This window comes from Ranitomeya imitator, chromosome 5 (genome assembly GCF_032444005.1).
Source record: "Ranitomeya imitator isolate aRanImi1 chromosome 5, aRanImi1.pri, whole genome shotgun sequence".
NCBI lineage: Eukaryota > Metazoa > Chordata > Amphibia > Anura > Dendrobatidae > Ranitomeya > Ranitomeya imitator.
The window spans coordinates 175,329,208-175,348,528 of record NC_091286.1 but is presented as its reverse complement, the minus strand read 5'-3'; the positions used below and the strand labels follow the sequence as shown (position 1 = coordinate 175,348,528).

Below are 19,321 nucleotides of genomic sequence, written 5' to 3'. Positions count from 1 at the left end.
ATAAGGTGCGTAAGTGTGTGTGTTTGTGCACATTGTACTCATATTCTAAGCTGAAGAAATCTAAATGTTTATACATGTGTGTGTGTGTGTGTGTGTGTGTACTGTATATTGTATTGTCAAATGTAGACTTGGATTCAGAGTATATACTGTTTTCTCATTACTACGTTTACAGAACAGAAGGAGGAGTGAGCAAAGGAACTGTAGTTGGCATACTCTTGGACCTTAACAAGCGCATACTAATATTCCATATAAATGGGAGGCAGCAGGGTCCTATAGCATTTGAGAACATTGATGGTGTGTTCATGCCAGCAATAAGTCTCAATCGAAATGTACAAGTAAGTAAATCTACATTAACAAACCTCTAAGATTCTGTCAAGTTTATTATTGCAAAGAAGACGAAAAAAAAATTGTTCCAGCTCCATTATAAAATTCAGGCTTGATACTTTATTGAATCCTCTTTAAAAGCAGTGGCTGTAAAGCCCTCCAAGAGCACACGGGAAGGAGCGATGCGTTGCGATCCGGAAGGATCTTTGTCAAAGCTATAAATGTAAATTCACATTTTCATTAAATAGAAACCAATGACCAATGAAATTCCCACAAATAGTCACATGACTTATCAAAGGTCCCGAACATGTGAACTATAATAACGAAAAAATCAAATGATTAAAAACATGGTGCAAGAATACATTTTGACACTAATAATGGTACATCAATTAATTACGTTTATTGAGGCCGGCTGGAAATCGTGTTAAGATAATAAATCCAAAAGGCCTCACGTGTGAAGAGACGCCGCTTGACACCTGTGCCCAAGATTCTGGCCAAACTTTCATCTTCATACAGAATCGGAAGAAATTTATTAATGATTCCCTTTATTTTGTTAAACTAGGGACTAAATTGAAAACAAACAAATGGTTTATTGGCCATGTTACTTTGTGAGTTAAAAGATGTATTTCCCTCTTTACACGTGATAAGGTTCTCGCGTTTTTTGTGAGTCAAAATTTTAAGTGCTCTGTCCAATGTCCATGGTGGATAACTACGACGTTTTAATTTGTCAGATACCATATCAATCTCTATGTCAAGGTCCGTTTCTTTGCTACAATTATGTTTTACTCTAATCAATTCACCTATGGGGACAGACTGAATGGTATGCCTGAGATGACCACTATTGGCATGTAAAATGGTATTACCGCTCAGTGATTTATGATGCGTTTTTGTAATGATAACCTGTTCCGCCATCCCACTTAAATTTAGATCTAAAAAATTTATCTTATTTTTGTTGTGCCTAAGTCAAACGAATATTGTAACTGTTGGAGTTAAGATGATCAACAAAACTAGGTATGGAAGATACATCAGACCCCCAGATAATGAGCAGGTCATCGATGTATCTGCCATACCACTTCACCTGAGAAAGAAAGGATTAGAAACAGAAAAAATAAACTCATTCCCAAAAAGCCATGACCAAATTGGCCAAAGAAGGTGAAAATGTGGCGCCCATTGCCACACCGGACTTTTGTAAATAATAATCACCATCAAAAGAAAAAAAAATATGCATCATAAGAAAAAATGTAACCTTCAAAATAAAATTACTCAAATCAACTGAATAATTACTGAATTTTTCGAGATGAAACTGAAGAGCTTTCATGGCCAGATTGTGTGGAATGCAAGTATATAGAGAGATAACAGCACAACAAAGCCACAAGTACTCGGATGACCAAATCCTACCAGAAAAAACTTTCAAAATTTCTTTAGAATCCTTAATATAGCCTGGAATTCTACAAACTAAAGGCTGTAAGAGTGAATCGACCCATTCACACAGGTGCTTGTTGGCGGAACCAATTCCAGTCACGATCGGCTGCATAGGAGGAATAGCCTCATCTTTATGGTCTTTCGGAAGCCCATGTAAAATAGGGCAAACCGGATTTTGAACTATCAGATAGTCTGTTTTTTTCGTCAAAACACCCAAACTGTAGCCTTCTTGCATGATTGAGTCTGCCTGGTTCTTAAATTCAGTTGAAGGATTTATTTTGAGTCTCTCATACGTGGATGAGTCGGATAATAATTCCATGATACAAACGAGATCAGAGTGTATTGACAAGTTTCAAGAACTAGTCGAAAGAGAATTGAGAACTCTAAATAATGATATTTCATCTAATGGGATTAAAGCTGCCAGTAACTTTTCACATCAACAGTGGAAGACTTTACAGGAATTAAAGGACATGAGGGACATAATAATAAAGATGTCGGATAAAGGAGGCATGGTGGTGGTTTTAAATTCCAACGACTACCATTTCAAAATCATGGAATTATTATCCGACTCATCCACATATGAGAGACTCAAAATAAATCCTTCAACTGAATTTAAGAACCAGGCAGACTCTATCATACAAGAAGGCTACAGTTTGGGTGTTTTGACGAAAAAACAAACAGACTATCTGATAGTTCAAAATCCGGTTTGCCCTATCTTACATGGGCTTCTGAAAGTCCATAAAGATGAGGCTATTCCTCCTATGCGGCCGATCGTGTCTGGAATTGGTTCCGCCAATGAGCACCTGTGTGAATGGGTCGACTCACTCTTACAGCCTTAAGTTTGTAGAATTACAGGTTATACAGGGTGGAGCGCGGTAATTTGCTGATTTGGGAATTAAATAAAAAAATTATGATCATTAGAAAAATGTATTTTATATTTTAATTATACTGAACAGTAATGGAATTTTTAAATTAAATTAAGGATTCTACAGAAATTTTGAAAGTTTTTTCTGATAAGATTTGGTCGTCTGAGTACTCATAGCTTTGTTGTGATGTTATTTCTATATACTTGCCTTCCACACAATCTGGCCATGAAAGCTCTTCAGTTTCATCTCGAAAAATTCAGTAATTATAAAGTTGATTTGAGCAATTTTATTTTGCAGGTTACATTTTTTCTTATGACGCATAATTTTTTTTCTTTTGATGGTGATTATTAAGTCTGGTGTGGCAATGGGGGCTAAATTTTCACCTTCTTTGGCCAATTTGGTCATGGCTTTTTGGGAATATGAGTTTATTTTTTCTGTTTCCAATCCTTTTCTTTCTCAGGTGAAGTGGTATGGCAGATACATCGATAACCTGCTCATTATCTGGGGGTCCAATGTATCTGCCATACCTAGCTTTGTTGATTATCTTAACTCCAACAGTTACAATATTCGTTTTACTTACAGACACAACAAAAATCAGATAAATTTTTTGGATCTAAATTTAAGTGGGATGGCGGAACAGGTTATCATTACAAAAACGCATCATAAATCACTGAGTGGTAATACCATTTTACATGCCAATAGTGGTCATCCCAGGCATACCATTCAGTCTGTCCCCGTAGGTGAATTGATTAGAGTAAAACGTAATTGTAGCAAAGAAACGGACCTTGACATAGAGATTGATATGGTATCTGACAAATTAAAACGTCGTAGTTATCCACCATGGATATTGGACAGAGCACGTAAAATTTTGACTCACAAAAAACGCGAGAACCTTATCACGTGTAAAGAGGGAAATACATCTTTTAACTCGCACAGTAACATGGCCAATAAACCATTTGTTTGTTTTCAATTTAGTCCCCAGTTTAACAAAATAAAGGGAATCATTAATAAATTTCTTCCAATTCTGAAGACGAAAGTTTGGCCAGAATCTTGGGCACAGGTGTCAATGTAGTAGCTAGGAGAGCTCTCACTATTGGGAATATAATCTGTCCCAGCATGTACTGTGCCAATAGGGATAAAGACAGAACTTGGTTGCACTGTAGTGGTTTCAGTACCAGGCTCAAATCATTGCAAAACTTGCGTACATGCCTTTACCACAAAATTTTTTAATAATTCTGACAATTCAAGAGTCTTTAACATGAAACAATACATCAATTGTAATACCACTTTTGTGGTGTATAAAATTGACTGTACTGACAAGGCCCTGACAATATCAGAAGGAACTTAAATATTATACACGCGGCAAATTATCCCAAACAGTCCCTACTATTACTAGCTTTAGATATAGAGAAAGCCTTTGATTCGGTCTCGTGGCCCTACCTATTTGAAGTTTTATCTAGATTTGGCATTCCCCACAACCTCATTTCGTGTCTACAGTTATTATATGACAGACCTGCAGCATACCTGAAACTTCCATCCACCCGACCCACCCCTATTATCACCCAAAGAGGGACAAGACAGGGCTGCCCACTCTCACCAGCCCTATTTGCCATGGCCATGAAGCCACTGGCTGAAACCATACGACTTAACCCGGACATACTTGGTCCTGTGGGATTTGGTACACAGTATAAAGCTAGCTTGTTCGCAGATGATCTGCTGTTGACTCTTTCTAGCCCACAGATGATCTGCTGTTGACTCTTTCTAGCCCACTCACCACTCTCCCAAATCTGTTCTCGGTCCTTCATAGATTTTAGCTGATTTCGGGTCTCAAAATTAATGTTGACAAATCCGAAGCTCTGTTCCTTAATACCCCCAAAAATATACAAACAAATATAGTCTCCCAGTTCAAATTCACGCAGAACGAACATTTCATAACATACCTTGGAGTAAACCTCACCTTACATCGATCGACTCTATTTAAGTGGAACTACCTCCCATTAATAAAAAGTCTCTGAGCTAATCTAACTAAATGGGCCACCATGAAGCTATCTTGGTTGGGCAGATTGCACGCAATTAAGATGCTATCCCTGCCCAGATTTCTTTACCTGTTTCGCTCCCTCCCCATTCCGTTACCCCGTAGGACGCTCCATGAAATTCACTCTTTGATCTCAAAATTTATTTGGCAGGGGAAAAAAAACTGAATTCGGCAAAAAACCATGTTCATACACAGGAAGCTAGGGGGGCTAGCCTTACCCAACTTTACAATATACTACAAATCTGCCCAACTGCCTCAGCTAACCAATGTATGTGCTGCCAGCCGCGCACCCAGATGGGTTGGACTGGAATCGTCACTCCTGCACCCATTTTCCCTACCTAGCCTTATGTGGACCACACAAAGACTCCCGAAAAACTTACATGTTGCGGCGCCATTCACGGCACATTCCCTGATCCTCTGGAGGAAGGAGAGGTTCAAGTTTGGCCTCCAGTCCAAAGCCTCCCCGTTAACCCTTCTCTTCTGTAACCCCATGTTCGCACCTGGACTCGATCCCTGCCCATACGTTTGGTGGACAATTAATGGAATATCCACCCTAAAACAGCTCTGTTCACCCCTCAATATACTTTTAACTAGACAAGAATTCCTCCAAAAACATAATCCACCCACCAGGGAGGCTCTGCGTATTTGCCAGGTATTCCATTTCGCGGAACGAATTCTACAGCATAGGACACCATTCCAAGTGACTAGCTTCGAACAGAGATGTTTAGATGACCCGTTGGGTAGGGGAACTATCTCTCTACTATATTCGTCTTTGAACATTGCACACGGAGTCGACAAATTAAAATACATGAAACAATGGGAGGAGGACCTGGGTATTCAACTAACTTTAGAAGGTTGGAGGCGATGTTGTGACACAATTTCCAGGGGTAGCCATCAAGCCTCCCTGACAGAGACATCCATTAAACTCCTGCATAGAGCATACCAGGTCCCAAGTAGACTCCATGCCATATACCCAAATGTAACGGATAAATGCTTCAGGGGATGTAACATAGTGGGCGACATGAAGCATATTTGGTGGGAATGTCCGGTTGCCTCAGCTCTGTGGCGGGAGGTTGGGTTGATAACTGAACAAATGTTTGGGGGACCAGTGCAGCCTGACCCGGCTACCTTTTTCTTGGGAGCCAAATACCCAGGTTTCTCTAGTAGGTTGCACAGGTTGATAAACCAGCTGTGTATAGCCACTAAGCTTCATATAGCTACCAACTGGAGGTTGCCTTTTCTCTCTATGCAATCGGTTAGAGACCAGATGAACACAATTCTACTATATGAGCGCATTCATGCAACAAGAGACGACCTGTGGGACACCTTTTACCAAGTCTGGAAGCCGTGGATGGATCTCAACACGAATTTGAACCTTGATCAGACCCTCTCACTATCTGAGACTCCACCAAAACAATAGCTGGAGAAAAACTTTGATAACTAAAGGACTGGGGTTCGAGGGTTTGAGGGTGTTTGTTGGGGTACGGGGAGGGGGAAGGGGGCCTATATATTAGAGCAAAATGTTACCTCGCCTTGTTACTATACTGTAATCTGTTATAAAGAGTACTACAAAATCTTATTTCCCACCCCAATTTTCCTCTTGTATGTCTCCCCCTGTACTTGTCTCGTCATACTCAGACTGCTGAAGTTATATTTGTATATGTATACTCCTTTTTCTATGTTTGTATAGAAGTTTATTGAACTCCCATATGTGGGAACTTGTTGTAAAAATTAATATGTTGATGAAAATAAAACTCATTGAAACTAAAATTGACTGTACTGCATGTCAGTTATCCTATATTGGATGCACCTCGCGAAAGCTTAAAGTCCGCATTACTGAACATCTTTACGATATAGGCAACACGGGAAATTCAACTCGTACTGCGTCGGCAGCGTCCAGACATTTTATTACGCAGCACAATCGTAGTACAAATTTTTTTTCGTATATATGGTATAGAACATGTGAACAGACCTTTCCGGAGGGAGGGGGGTGACGTTAAGCGGCGTCTCCTCACACGTGAGGCCCTTTGGATTTATTACCTTAACACACGATTTCCAGCCGGCCTCAATAAACGTAATGAATTGATGTACCATTATTAGTGTCAAAATGTATTCTTGCACCATCATTTGATTTTTTCGTTTTTGATTTATTCATGTATTCATAGTTTATTATAGTTCACATTTTCAGGACCTTTGATAAGTCATGTGACTTTTTGTGGGAATTTCATTGGTCATTGGTTTCTATTTCATGAAAATGTGAATTTACATTTATAGCTTTGACAAAGATCCTTCCGGATCAAAACGCGTTGTTCCTTCCCGTGTGCTCATGGAGGGCTTTACAGCCACTGCCTTTAAACAGGATTCAATAAAGTATCAAGCCAGAATTTTATTATGGAGCTGGAATAAGTTTTTTTTTTGTCTTCCTTGCATTTGACCATGTGGATCAGCGTGGAGTTCCGTGCACCTGCGGTGAGCTGGCTATTTTTTTCTATTCAAGTTTATTATTGCTTTGATTTTACCTGTATTGTCATTTCACTGCAATAATATTAACCCCTTCGTGCAAAATGAGGTAACTGTATGTCAGGATTGTGCTTCTCCGCAATTCGACATAGTTACCGTGGGTACGGAAATTATTCAGACCCCTTTAAATTTTTCACTCTTTGTTTCATTGCAGCCATTTGGTAAGTTCAAACTAATTCATTTTTGTCACATTAATGTACAGTCTGCTCCCCATCTTGACTGAAAACAAAAAGATTTCATGTAGTAATTTTTGCTTATTTATTAAAAAAGAAAAACATGATCACATGATCATAAGTATTCAGACCCTTTGCTCAGACACTCATATTTAAGTCACATGCTGTCCATTTCCTTGTGATCCTCCTTGAGATCTTTCTGCGCCTTCATTGGAGGCCAGCTGTGTTTAATTAAACTGATAGGACTTGATTTGGAAAGGCACACACCTGTCTATATAAGACCTCACAGCTCACATTGCGTGTCAGACCAAATTAGAATCATGAGGTCAAAGGAACTGGCCAAGGAGCTCTGAGACAGAATTGTGGCAAGGCACAGATCTGGCCAAGGTTACAAAAGAATTTCTGCAGTTCTCAAAGTTCCTAAGAGCACAGTGGCCACCATAATCCTTAAATGGAAGACGTTTGGGAACACCAGAAGTCTTCCTAGACCTAGCCGTCCAGCCAAACTCAGCAATCGTAGAAGAATAGCCTTGGTGAGAGAGGTAAAGAAGAATCCTAAGATCACTGTGGCTGAGCTCCAGAGATGCAGTAGGGAGATGGGAGAAAGTTCCACAAAATTTACTATCACTGCAGCCCTCCACCAGTCGGGCCTTTATGGCAGAGTGGCCCAACGGAAGCCTCTCCTCAATGCAAGACATATGAAAGCTCGCATAGAGGTTGCTAAAAAAACACATGAAAGACTCCCAGACTATGAGACATAAGATTCTCTGGTCTGATGAGATGAAAATAGACCTTTTTAGTGATGATTCTAAGTGGTATGTGTGGAGAAAAGCAAGCACTGCTTATCACCTACCCATTACAATCCCAACAGTGAAACATGGTGGCAGCATCATGCTATTGGGGTATTTTTCGGCTGCAGGGACAAGATGACTGGTTGTCATTGAAGGAAACATGAAGGCGGCCAATTACAGAGATATCCTGGATGAAAACCTCTTCCAGAGTGGTCTGGACCTCAGACTTGTCCGATGGTTCACCTTCCAACAAGACAATTACCCTAAGCACACAGCTAAAATAACAAAGGAGTAGCGTCATAACAACTCTGTGACCATTGTTACTACACTTCTATTTTTTTTAGTCAAGATTGTACATTAGTGAGAAAAAAATTAACTTTTTTTAATTTACCAAATAGCTTCAATGAAACAAAGAGTGAAAAATTTAAAGGGGTCTGAATACTTTCCGTACCCACTGTATGTCATAAGTACGGCACAGGCTCAGGAGTTGTGCCTTTGCTGACCCTAATATGAATGGTGTTTTAAAAGAATGCATAAAATAAATAAAAAATGAAAGTGTCTAGTTTATTTTTCCTACTAAAGAGTGTAATAAAAAATACTAAAACTTGCATATACCACAAAACAAACACAAAGGAGTTACTCATTTTTGCAAAGTATTGTACAAAATAGTTTTATGCATTATGTACAGTACCTGTCAAAAGTTGGTTCATACAGTGGTTTTATTTGTATTTATTATGTGAAAATTATACATTTAAGAAAAATATATAGAAAACAAAGCACTACCATAATATGCACACCACAGCAATAATAAGGTGAGAAAAAAATCCACCTTATTGGTTCACAATTAAAACATAATTAAAATGAACACACAAAACTGTTGCCATCCCGGGCATATATCATGACCCCCAATATATATTGGTACACAATAATGCATATACAAAGCATATATACCATGGTCATGGTCTTTGGGCCATGGTCTGTGGTCCGTCCCGGGTCCTCTAGCCTGCTTTTCTTCAGGTTCATATTATCTTGGTAATCTTCTCCTCCCATGATATATGCATGGATTATTCATGTCTAGGGTTGTGGATACTTGGGTTGTTATAGGTGATTTGGTGCTTGCCGTATTACTGGCGCTCCTTGCATGTAGCCTATTTCATGCCAATATTACTTTTTCTCTTTTTGGATGGTTTACCCCGAATACCCCATGAGCCATTAAGGGAGGGATATATTCCATATGTATATATACATATATATATGCTATGTGTACCAAGTTGTATATTGGGGGTCATGATATATGCCCGGGATGGCAACAGTTTTGTGTGTTCATTTTAATTATGTTTTAATTGTGAACCAATAAAGTGGTTTTTTTCTCACCTTATTATTGCTGTGGTGGGCATATTATGGTAGTGTTTTGTTTTCTATATATTTTTCCTATGTTGTTTTCTACTTATTGCACCCCGGCTTTCTTATCATGTCTATGGCTGTGCGCCGGGTCTTCTTTGTTCTTATAAAAATTGTACATTTAGACTGAAGGCTGTAAAACCATTAAGGAGCATATTAAAAACATTCATATAAGAAACACGCGAGAAGCAAACCAGAATAAGTGCTAAACTTCATATTCCTCAATTTCTCTCCTCCTTTTACTTTGATGGTAGCTTAACATTTCATTGGCATTCTCTCAAACAACTACGTAAGATAACATGGCCTCTATTGATGAGCGAGTATACTCGTTGCTCGGGTTTCTCAAGCACGCTCGGGTGTGCTCTGAGTATTTGTGAGTGCTCGGAGATTTCGTTTCCATTGTCGCAGCTGCATGATTTACGGCTGCTGGACAGCCTGAATACATGTGTGGAATGCCTGTTTTGTTAGGGAATTCCCACATGTATTCAGCCTGTCTAGCAGTTGCAAATCATACAGCTGCGGTGACCAAAACTAAATCCCCGAGCACTCACAAATACTTGGAGACCATCCGAGCGTGCTCGGGAAAACCTAAGCAACGAGTATAGTCGCTCATCACTAATGGCCTCCAAAATCTACCAGCCTTAACCGAATTGAGATGAATTGGAGTTGGACCACAGGGCAAAGCCATAGCAGCCGCCAAATTTGCAGCACCTCTGCAAATGCTTTCAAGGTAACTACCTGATGAAATTTCTTGAGAGAATGCCAAGGGGGCGTAAAGCTGTCATCAGAGTAAAAGGTGGGTACTTTTAGAATCTAATGTTGCCTTCAGTCTGAATCTACATTGTGCATGTTCCAATAAGGAATTTCCATATTCATACTAATCTGTAGAATAAAGTTAACACTTAATTAGTAGTGAATAACGTAAAATTTAAAACACAAAAAAACAACAACACCTGAATTGGCATTTTGTCTGTATTCCTCTGAATTAAAAGTTAATAACAGTTTATTAATAAATTATATTTTCAATAAAATGATTCCACTGAGAAATGCAACTAATCCTGAAAAAATAAGATATTTCACTAAAACCAGATAGCAGCAAGGTGGACAGGAGATCCCTTAAACTGGAGATCTCTACGTGTGGTTAACCTTTCCAAAGCTGAATCTGTCACTGTCACCCAAAAAGTTAAACTCTTGGACTACGACAATAGAAAATTAAAAAAAAATGAACATTTAACTTTTTTCACAAAAATGTTAAATTGGACCCTAATGAATTTTAATTTCACAAGGATAACATGAGAAAATGAACAACAAAATTTGTTGGGTGTTTTCTCCTGAGCACGTAGATACCCCATATGTTGGGGAAAACTACTGTTTGGGCGCACAGCAGGGCTCGGAAGGGAAGGAGTGGCATTTTACTTTTTGAATGCAAAATTTGCTGGAATAATTAAAAGACGCCATGTCTTGTTTTGTGAGCCCCTGATGTGCATAAACAGTGGAAACCGGTCCATAAGTGACCCTGTTTGGTAAAATAGACCCCCAAGGAAGAACACCTTGAACCCCTTTGAAATTTAACCTGAAGGCTGTAAAGTATTTACTGTCTTTCGTGCATTTGTGGGACCTGACCACTGACCATCACATGGGTGGCACTCCTTCAACAATTACGGTGTCCCATTGCTATGATCCCTTCAGCAGTCAGCATAGAACCCAGGCACCAAGGCTGCAATTCGTCATTTGCTGTATTTTTGTCAATTTTTTTTTTTGTTTTGTGGTATAAGTTGCTTTTTTGGTGCCAAATGTTTCAAAATGTCACAGTGATTCATTAATTAGGCGTGAAGTTAAACATGTCTCCAAATGGCTTTGTGACTTTTTACCACAAAATGTTACATATCTGGCAAAATAGCACAAAATTTGCACTAAAATACTGGTGTGTCTAAAAATACACCATGAAGGTACTGGAGTGGCATTGTGACAAATTTGTCAAAAATTGCAGTTGATGAATCGGGTGAAAACATATGGAATCGATAAACTATCCACAAAGCAGAAAACAAAAAAATAGGCAAACACATATATCACAAACCTAAAAAAGGAGCAAATAGAATAATGAGTAGGGTGCAAACAAAAAAAGGCATCAAACATATGCAAAAGCAGTGATGAATCAGGGCCTAAGAGTTTCATTCTCCTGCAGCCCACTGCATTGACTGAATGCTAGGCTGCCGTCACACTAGCAGTATTTGGTCAGTATTTTACATCAGTATTTGTAAGCCAAAACCAAGAGTGGAACAATTAGAGGAAAAGTATAATAGAAACATATGCACCACTTCTGCATTTATCACCCACTCCTGGTATTGGCTACAAATACTGATGTAAAATACTGACCAAATACTGCTAGTGTGACGGCAGCCTTAAAGTGTAGCCATTGCCCTCTCTGACTGGTAAATAAAAGTTCTGAACAAAGGACTCACTCCGATAACTAATAATTTACCATGTTCCATTTACTCGGAAGCTGTTAGTAGGATCTTCTCTCCTAATCCAGTTTTATGGGCTTGCAGGTCATAGGAAGCTGAATAAATTGATACCTTGATACATATTTTATGCCAGAGTAAATAATTAGAAAAAAATATATATTCTCTGGAATATGGCATCATATAGCAGATATCCAGATATCACTTTATTCAGCTTCCTATGATCTGCATGCCCATGTAGACAGCTTAGGAGGGATGATCCTATTAACAGACTCCATTTAAAAAATATAAATCTAACTTGTAAGCACTCATTTGCCTATGATGTTTGCAGAATTTGTCAGAAAATGTATGTTCACATGTGGTCAAGATGCAAAACCCTAAAAAATGCTAGAATGTGCAGTATGTGTTTTGTGTGCTCTCAACTATATTATGCTTTTTTATGTAAAAAAAAAATGTCAGTCTTATTTCTGCTGTTTTGTGCCTCCACAGGTTACTCTTCATACAGGCCTGGAGGTGCCGACAATCTTCAGGCAGACCAAGGCGGTCACTAACCTTTAAATTTTGGTGCATCATTTCATGGGCTATTCTTTTATAACTGGGTTTTACCACTAGAATTGTAACAGTCAGTATCTGCTAAAAATGCTAAAATGTAAGTCAGCAAAGAGATGAGTAAACAATAATGAAATTTGCAAATAAATAGTGCTAAACTATGTAGCAATTATTTCTTTTCTCTAGAAAGACAACTAGGCATTGCTGTTTAAATGTTCTGTTCTACATAAATCAGACACAATCCAAATCTGCGTGTTTATTGAATCATATCCAGGGATTAAAAGATACGGATCTTAGAAATATGTGTTCTGTTAATGAGAGGGTGCTTCTACCGGCCTCAGGATAACACCACATAGTTGCATTTCGTCTCGATTTACTTTTTACTTAGCCTTTCATTTTTCTTTTAGTTCTTAATGGGTTTTTTTTACATTCAGTGTGATAGTTTTGTAATGTATACTTCTATTATTTCTTCTTTGTGTATTATTAAATTTTTGATCCTTAATTTTATTCAATCCCTTAATGGTCATGCTCTAAATGGTTAATTGTAATCACGCTATGTAAAACAACAGAATTTGTTGGGTAAAACTAATGGTTTGTGTAGTTTGTAATAAATCATGTATTGTATATGTGTATTTAAATGCAGCTTTGGTGCTAAACTGTATAATGAGAGTCCATGTACTATGGTCTGAATCTGGTCTGATACAAGAAGAGTGATTTTAGGTCATGGAGAAGCTATTGGGTCTTACAGGCATGTTGGATACAGGGTGAGTAACGACAGTAGTGTAAAGTTGGCCTTAGACGTTATAGACCTAGATTTTATCGTCTCTCTCATTCAGACAACTTGAGCAGACCCTACGAACAACAAACCAAATTGAAGTCAGCGATGGCTCAGTGCCTCCAAACAAGCAGCGGCCATTGTTATACTGCACCTGGCCTGTCAGAAGTGCACTTGCTTATTTCAATGACTGATCATCATCAGCCAGCAAGCTCAAGAACAGACAATGCTATACCACAAATAGCTGAGATATTCAGCCTGTCCTTTTTTTTTTTTTTTCCAGCAGAAACCTGTTGGTTGTTGGACTCTTTTGTGTTAAATATTGAAATTAATATTTAGTTGATTTTGTATTATTTGCATCTGTTAGTTTTCATCTAATGTCTATGGCCAGTTTCAGTCTTTACAGGGTTAATGAAACCTTTCATGATCAATTTAAAGCTGTGAATTGGGCTCATTGATGTGAGAGCTGTTTAAGTGCTAATATCATCGGGTCTGTAAATATATACAGTATTTTAATATGCTCTTTGACTAAATATGTGCAGTATAAACATTCACCAATTATTGTGTGTCCGAAGGATTAATGCCAAGCTCATTTACGGTAATATATATTTGTATGTGTTAATGAATTCAAGATAAAAGCACCAGATTTTCCTGTTTTCCTTTTACCAAAAATGCTGTATTCATTTACCGTATGTATATTGCTCATCCCGCTCTAAAAAAATTAATTAAATCTTGATAAAAAAAAACCTTAATGACCTACTAATGTTTGATATTCAAAATGAGGCTAGATCTTACCGTGTCCCTGCATATGCTGCTCTATCAGCTCATCCTCTGCATAGCCACAGTGTCCTCACATTGATGATCTCTCTGATCAGATCCCCAGTGAGTATACATTGTATACCCTTTATTGTTTTTGCATTTTCTAGCCTAGGGAGCTTTCAGAGCCGGAGCAGTGTACATTTTAGTGTACTCCTTCAAGTTTTATTATCAAAATAGCCTGCTTACTAATGCGATAATATTTATTAACTCATTCATTTGCTAAGTTATAAACAGGCACCTGTGAAAAAAGATCAGGAACACTGGCCTGCAAGAACACAGATCTTCAGTTTTTTGTCATAGAGACACTGAATAATAATTCAGATTTCATATGTAAATCAAGTAGGCATTCAGACTGGTTTGTTTGGGCACTTGTGCCTACATTAAAGGCATTTACACCACTTTTATATTGACAGTCTATTCTTAGGATAGGTCATTCATTAATATCAGATCATTGGGGATTCAACACCTTGCACCACTGCCAATCACGTTACTCGTGTCAGCTGGATGTGATCAGTTGCGAGCCGGAAAGCACAGCTCTGAACACTGTATAATGGCCAAAGCAGGCAGGCTGATGTACTCCCATTTTATTTGAATAAGGTTGATGTACAATACCTGTCTGCGACCACCAGAGCCAGGACAAGGTGCTTTCTTGTCCTAGGCAGATGAAGCCGATGGTGGCCCTCTACATGAACCCTCATGTAAATTAATGGGTCGCAGAATAAGGTAACATGACCCCTAATGTACCCACTTTCCCCTCTGATTGGTCAGGTAACAAGCTCTGACGACCACTTCCACTAGAATGGTTACCTGTTTCACCAAATAATACCAGCAAAAGTTAAAAAAAAGTGGTGTACTTTAGAGGTAAGGCTCAATAGGGAGCGTTTTCATAGCTAGATATGGAGTAGACTAGGGAATAATAGCGCAAATAGGGTGATACAATAAATTAACGGGGTGTAAAGCTCACCTTGTTTAGAACAGCTGCTGCAGACTGTGGGTTATGGACCACTACTATAGTAGGAGAAGGACGGCTTTCCTGCGCTGCTCTCCATTTCTGAGAATCAATAAGATAAAAACCTTTGTTTATTTATCTTGTTTATCTTTGGATCTACATCATAGAATAAACAAATGTTTTTATCTTTTTGATTCTCTGCTATCCTTTGTGGGATATTGACAGCAGCGCACGAAAGCCGTCCATCTCCTTCTACTATCATAGTTAGATATGGAATCATTCAAGGCCATTTACATGATACTGGGGAAAAATAGCAATATTCATCTCTTGACAACCTATAGTTTAAATGTCAAATCAAGGACAGTCATGGAAACTAATATTACTTAACTATAAAGGGGACAGTTTGGCTTCAATTAACCCCTTATCCCCGGAGGTATTTTCGTTTTTGATTTTTCCTTTTTCGCTCCCCTTCTTCCCAGAGCCATAACTTTTTTTTATTGTTAATCAATATGGCCGTGTGAGGGCTTGTTTTTATGCAGGATGAGTTGTACTTCTGATTGCATTGGTTTACCATATTGTGTACTAGAAAATAGGAAAAAAATTCCAAGTGCCGTGAAATTGGAAAAAAAAGTGCAATCCCACACTCGTTTTTTGTTTGGCTTTTTTGCTTGGTTCACTAAAAATGCTGAAACTAACCAGCCATTATGATTCTCCAGGTCATAGACAACAAACATGTCTAGGTTCTTTTTTATCTAAGTGGTAAAAAATGTCCCAAACTTTGTAAAAAAAAAAAAAAAAGCGCCATATTCTGATACCCGTAGCGTGATTTGAACTGTTATATATATATATATTTTATTTTATATCTTTAAAAACATTTTTTTTTACTTGGGAGACTAGAAGCTACCATAACTCGATCGGCTCAGCTACACACAGGCAATGATCAGTTCGCCTGTATGTAGCTGAATTACTCACTTGCTATGAGCACCGACCACTGGGCAGCGTTCACAGCAATCCGGCAGTGACAACCATAGAGGTCTCCAGAAGCGTTTGACAGCAGCATTTAACGAGTTAATAGCCACGAGTGGATCACAATTCCACCTGCAGCTGTTCTGGGCACTTGTAAGCTGTTCAAAACAGCTGCCCGATGTCAGAAAGGGGTTAAGGTGTGCAGCATTTGACGGATATCCCAATGGAAGCTAAACAGACCCCATTATAAAGAGATACGTATGATGGTTTATCATACAACAAATACAGTTTGCAGCAAAATTGATCGTGGTTCTAGTGCTATATTCCTGTATGGATTGTGGTTCTGGTGACGTATTCATGTACTGATGGTGGTTCTGGTCTCATGTTCGTCTACTGATTGTAGGGATTATTGTTCTGGTGCTGTATTCATCTACTATTGATGGCTCCTGTGAGCTATTCAGATAGCAATGATGATTCTGATGCTGTATTCATCACCAGAACCATCATCAGTACATGAATATGAAACTAAAATCATCGTCAGTATATGAATACATCAACAGAGCCATCAACAGAACATAAAAACAACACTAGAACCATTATCAATAAATTAATAGGTCACTAGTTCTAGTAGATAAATGAATCACCAGAACCACTATCCGTACATTAATTCATGACCAGAACCTTCATCTGTACATGAATACATCACATGAATATATCTGCTGTAAGGTTTTACTCACTCAGCTGCAGTGTGAGGTAAGCACAGGAAGCGGTTTTCATAAAAATGTCCAGTCAGGTTTATTAGCTCCATAAACCTGCTTAAGTTTAAGCAAATAAAAGATAGCCTTCTCCGGCACAAAGTGAAAACAAACAGAAAACAAGCAGTCCATATAGCACTGCGGGTTCACCCGCTCAGGTCATTCTCTTAGTTTAGTCACACTGGTGGCCTCCATACCTCCAGTCACAGACAATGTGCCAAACAATGTGTTAACCAGACCCAGAGGTGAGGTATGTGGGTAGCTAGACCCGCTCATCTCTCACAGCTACCCATAACCCTGTCCCAGGTGCAACAAATTAACCTCTCAATGCTTGCATGCATCGGAGAAAATTCTCCGGGTTACATCACAGAGACAAGCCATCTCTGACACATACAGTGTGGAACGGAATATAGGTCCAAATCAAGTCCTATCAGATTAAACTCTGCTGGACTCCAATGAAGGAGTAGAACCATCTCAAGGATGATCACAAGTAAATGGACAGCATGTGATTTAAATACGAGTGCCTGAGCAAAGGGTCTGAATACTTATGACCATGTGATATTTCAGTTTTTCTTTTTTAATAAATTTGCAAAAATTTCTAAATTTCGTTTTTTTTCAAGTCAAGATGGGGTGCAGAGTGTATGTTCATGTGGAAAAAATGAACTTTTTTTAATTTACCAAATGGCTGCAATGAAACAAAGAGTGAAACATTTAAAGGGGTCTGAATACTTTCCGTAGCCACTGTACCTCCCAACGACTATGACATCTTCTTTGATTAAGCAGTTTCTTTCTTTTCATCTTGACAATTCCAGATGCCATTGTGACTTTCACAGCCACAGCTCTTCTCTGTAGACTTTCCTCTTCTCTGGTCTTCTGCAGCACATCTCGACATGGAGCCCTTAGAAACAAGAGCGTTATTAACCCCTTCATGACATCAGATGGGATAGTTACGTCCAATATCAGAAGCCCCACTTTGAGATGGGCTCTGGCGGTGAGCCGCGGTGATTCGCCCGTGTCTATTAACTAGTTAAATGCAGCTGTCAAAGGCTACTTTCACAGTAGCGTCGTACGACGCACATCCCAATGCGTCGTTTTGCAGAAAAAACGCATCCTGCAAAGTTGTTTGCAGGATGCATTTTTTCTCCATAGGCTTGTATTAGCGACGCATTGCCACACGTCGCAACTGTCGTGCGACGGTTGCATTGTGTTGTGGCACCAAAAAACGTTGCTTGTAACGTTTTTTGGTGCGTTGTGTCCGCCATTTCCGACCGCGCATGCGCGTCCGGAACTCCGCCCCCTCCTCCCCACAACTCACAATAGGGTAGCGGATGCGTTGTAATAATGCATCCGCTGCCCCCGTTTTGCTGCGTTGTCACAGGATGCGTCGGTATGTCGGCCCAACGCACTGCTACGGGCCGACGCCAGTGTGAAAGTAGCCAAACTCTGACAGCGGCATTTAACAAGCGCTTCCGGCCATCGGGCTGGAAATACGCACACCGCTGACCCCCAATCACGTGTCAGCGATGCATCGGAATGACAACCAGAGGTCTCCTTGAGACCTCTATGGTTGTTACCAGATTGCTATGAGCGTCACCCTGTGGTTGGCGCTCATAGCAATGTTGTAATTATACTACATAGGGGCGATCTGAGCATCACCTCTAAGTAGCAGAGGCGATCGAGTTGTGACAGCTTCTAGCCTCCCATGGAGGCTATTGAAGCATGCCACAAGTAAAAAAAAAATGGTTTTAAAAATATGAAAAAAAACCACAAAAACATAAAAGTTCAAATCACCCCCCTTTCGCCCCATTCAAAATAAAACAATAAAAATAAAACCTACCATATATACTCGAGTATAAGCTGAGATTTTCAGCCCATTTTTTTGGGCTGAAAGTCCCCCTCTTGGCTTATACTCGAGTCATACCCAGGGGTCGGCAGGGGAGGGGGAGCAGGGGCTGTCTAATTATACTCACCTGCTCCTGGCGCTGTCCCTGCACGTCTTTTCCCCGGCGCCGGCAGCTTCTTCCTGTACTGAGCGGTCACGTAGTACATCTCATTACAGTAATGATTTTGCTGCTCCACCTCCCATAAGCGTGGAGCCGCATATTCATTACTGTAATGAGCAGTAACGATGACCGCTCAGTAGAGGAAGAAGCAGCAGCACTGGGGAAGCATGGACTGCACAGCGCCAGGAGCAGGTGAGTATAACAGGAAGGAGAGCGCTGCGCTGCGCGATATTCACCTGCTCCTCATTCCAGCCGCTGCTATGTCTTCAGCGTCTTCTGCAGTGACGCTCAGGTCAGAGGGCACGGTGACGTGGTTAGTGCGTGCCCTCTGCCTGAACGTCAGAGCTGAGCGGCGCCGGAACGAAGTCAGGTGAATATTGAAAGTGCCGGGGGCCTGAGCGACAGAGAGGTGAGTATGTGATTTATTTTTTTATCGCAGCAACAGCAAATGGGGTAAGTGTCTGTATGGAGCATCTTCTGGGGCCATAATCAACGTTTGTGCAGCACTATA

General features: G+C 39.6%; 1 protein-coding gene across 2 annotated transcripts in view; it reads left to right on the top strand.

The window, feature by feature from the left end:
- TRIM67 (tripartite motif containing 67) overlaps window positions 1-17,963 on the top strand; it is a 483,887-nt gene extending 465,924 nt beyond the window's left edge. For both annotated transcript variants that reach the window (XM_069769348.1, XM_069769347.1), the window contains exons 9-10: window positions 173-335; window positions 12,484-17,963. In XM_069769348.1, the coding sequence (XP_069625449.1) occupies window positions 173-335; window positions 12,484-12,552 (232 nt within the window). In that variant the 3' untranslated portion in view covers window positions 12,553-17,963. The remainder of the gene's footprint in view (window positions 1-172; window positions 336-12,483) is intronic.
- The last annotated feature ends 1,358 nt before the right edge of the window (window positions 17,964-19,321 follow it).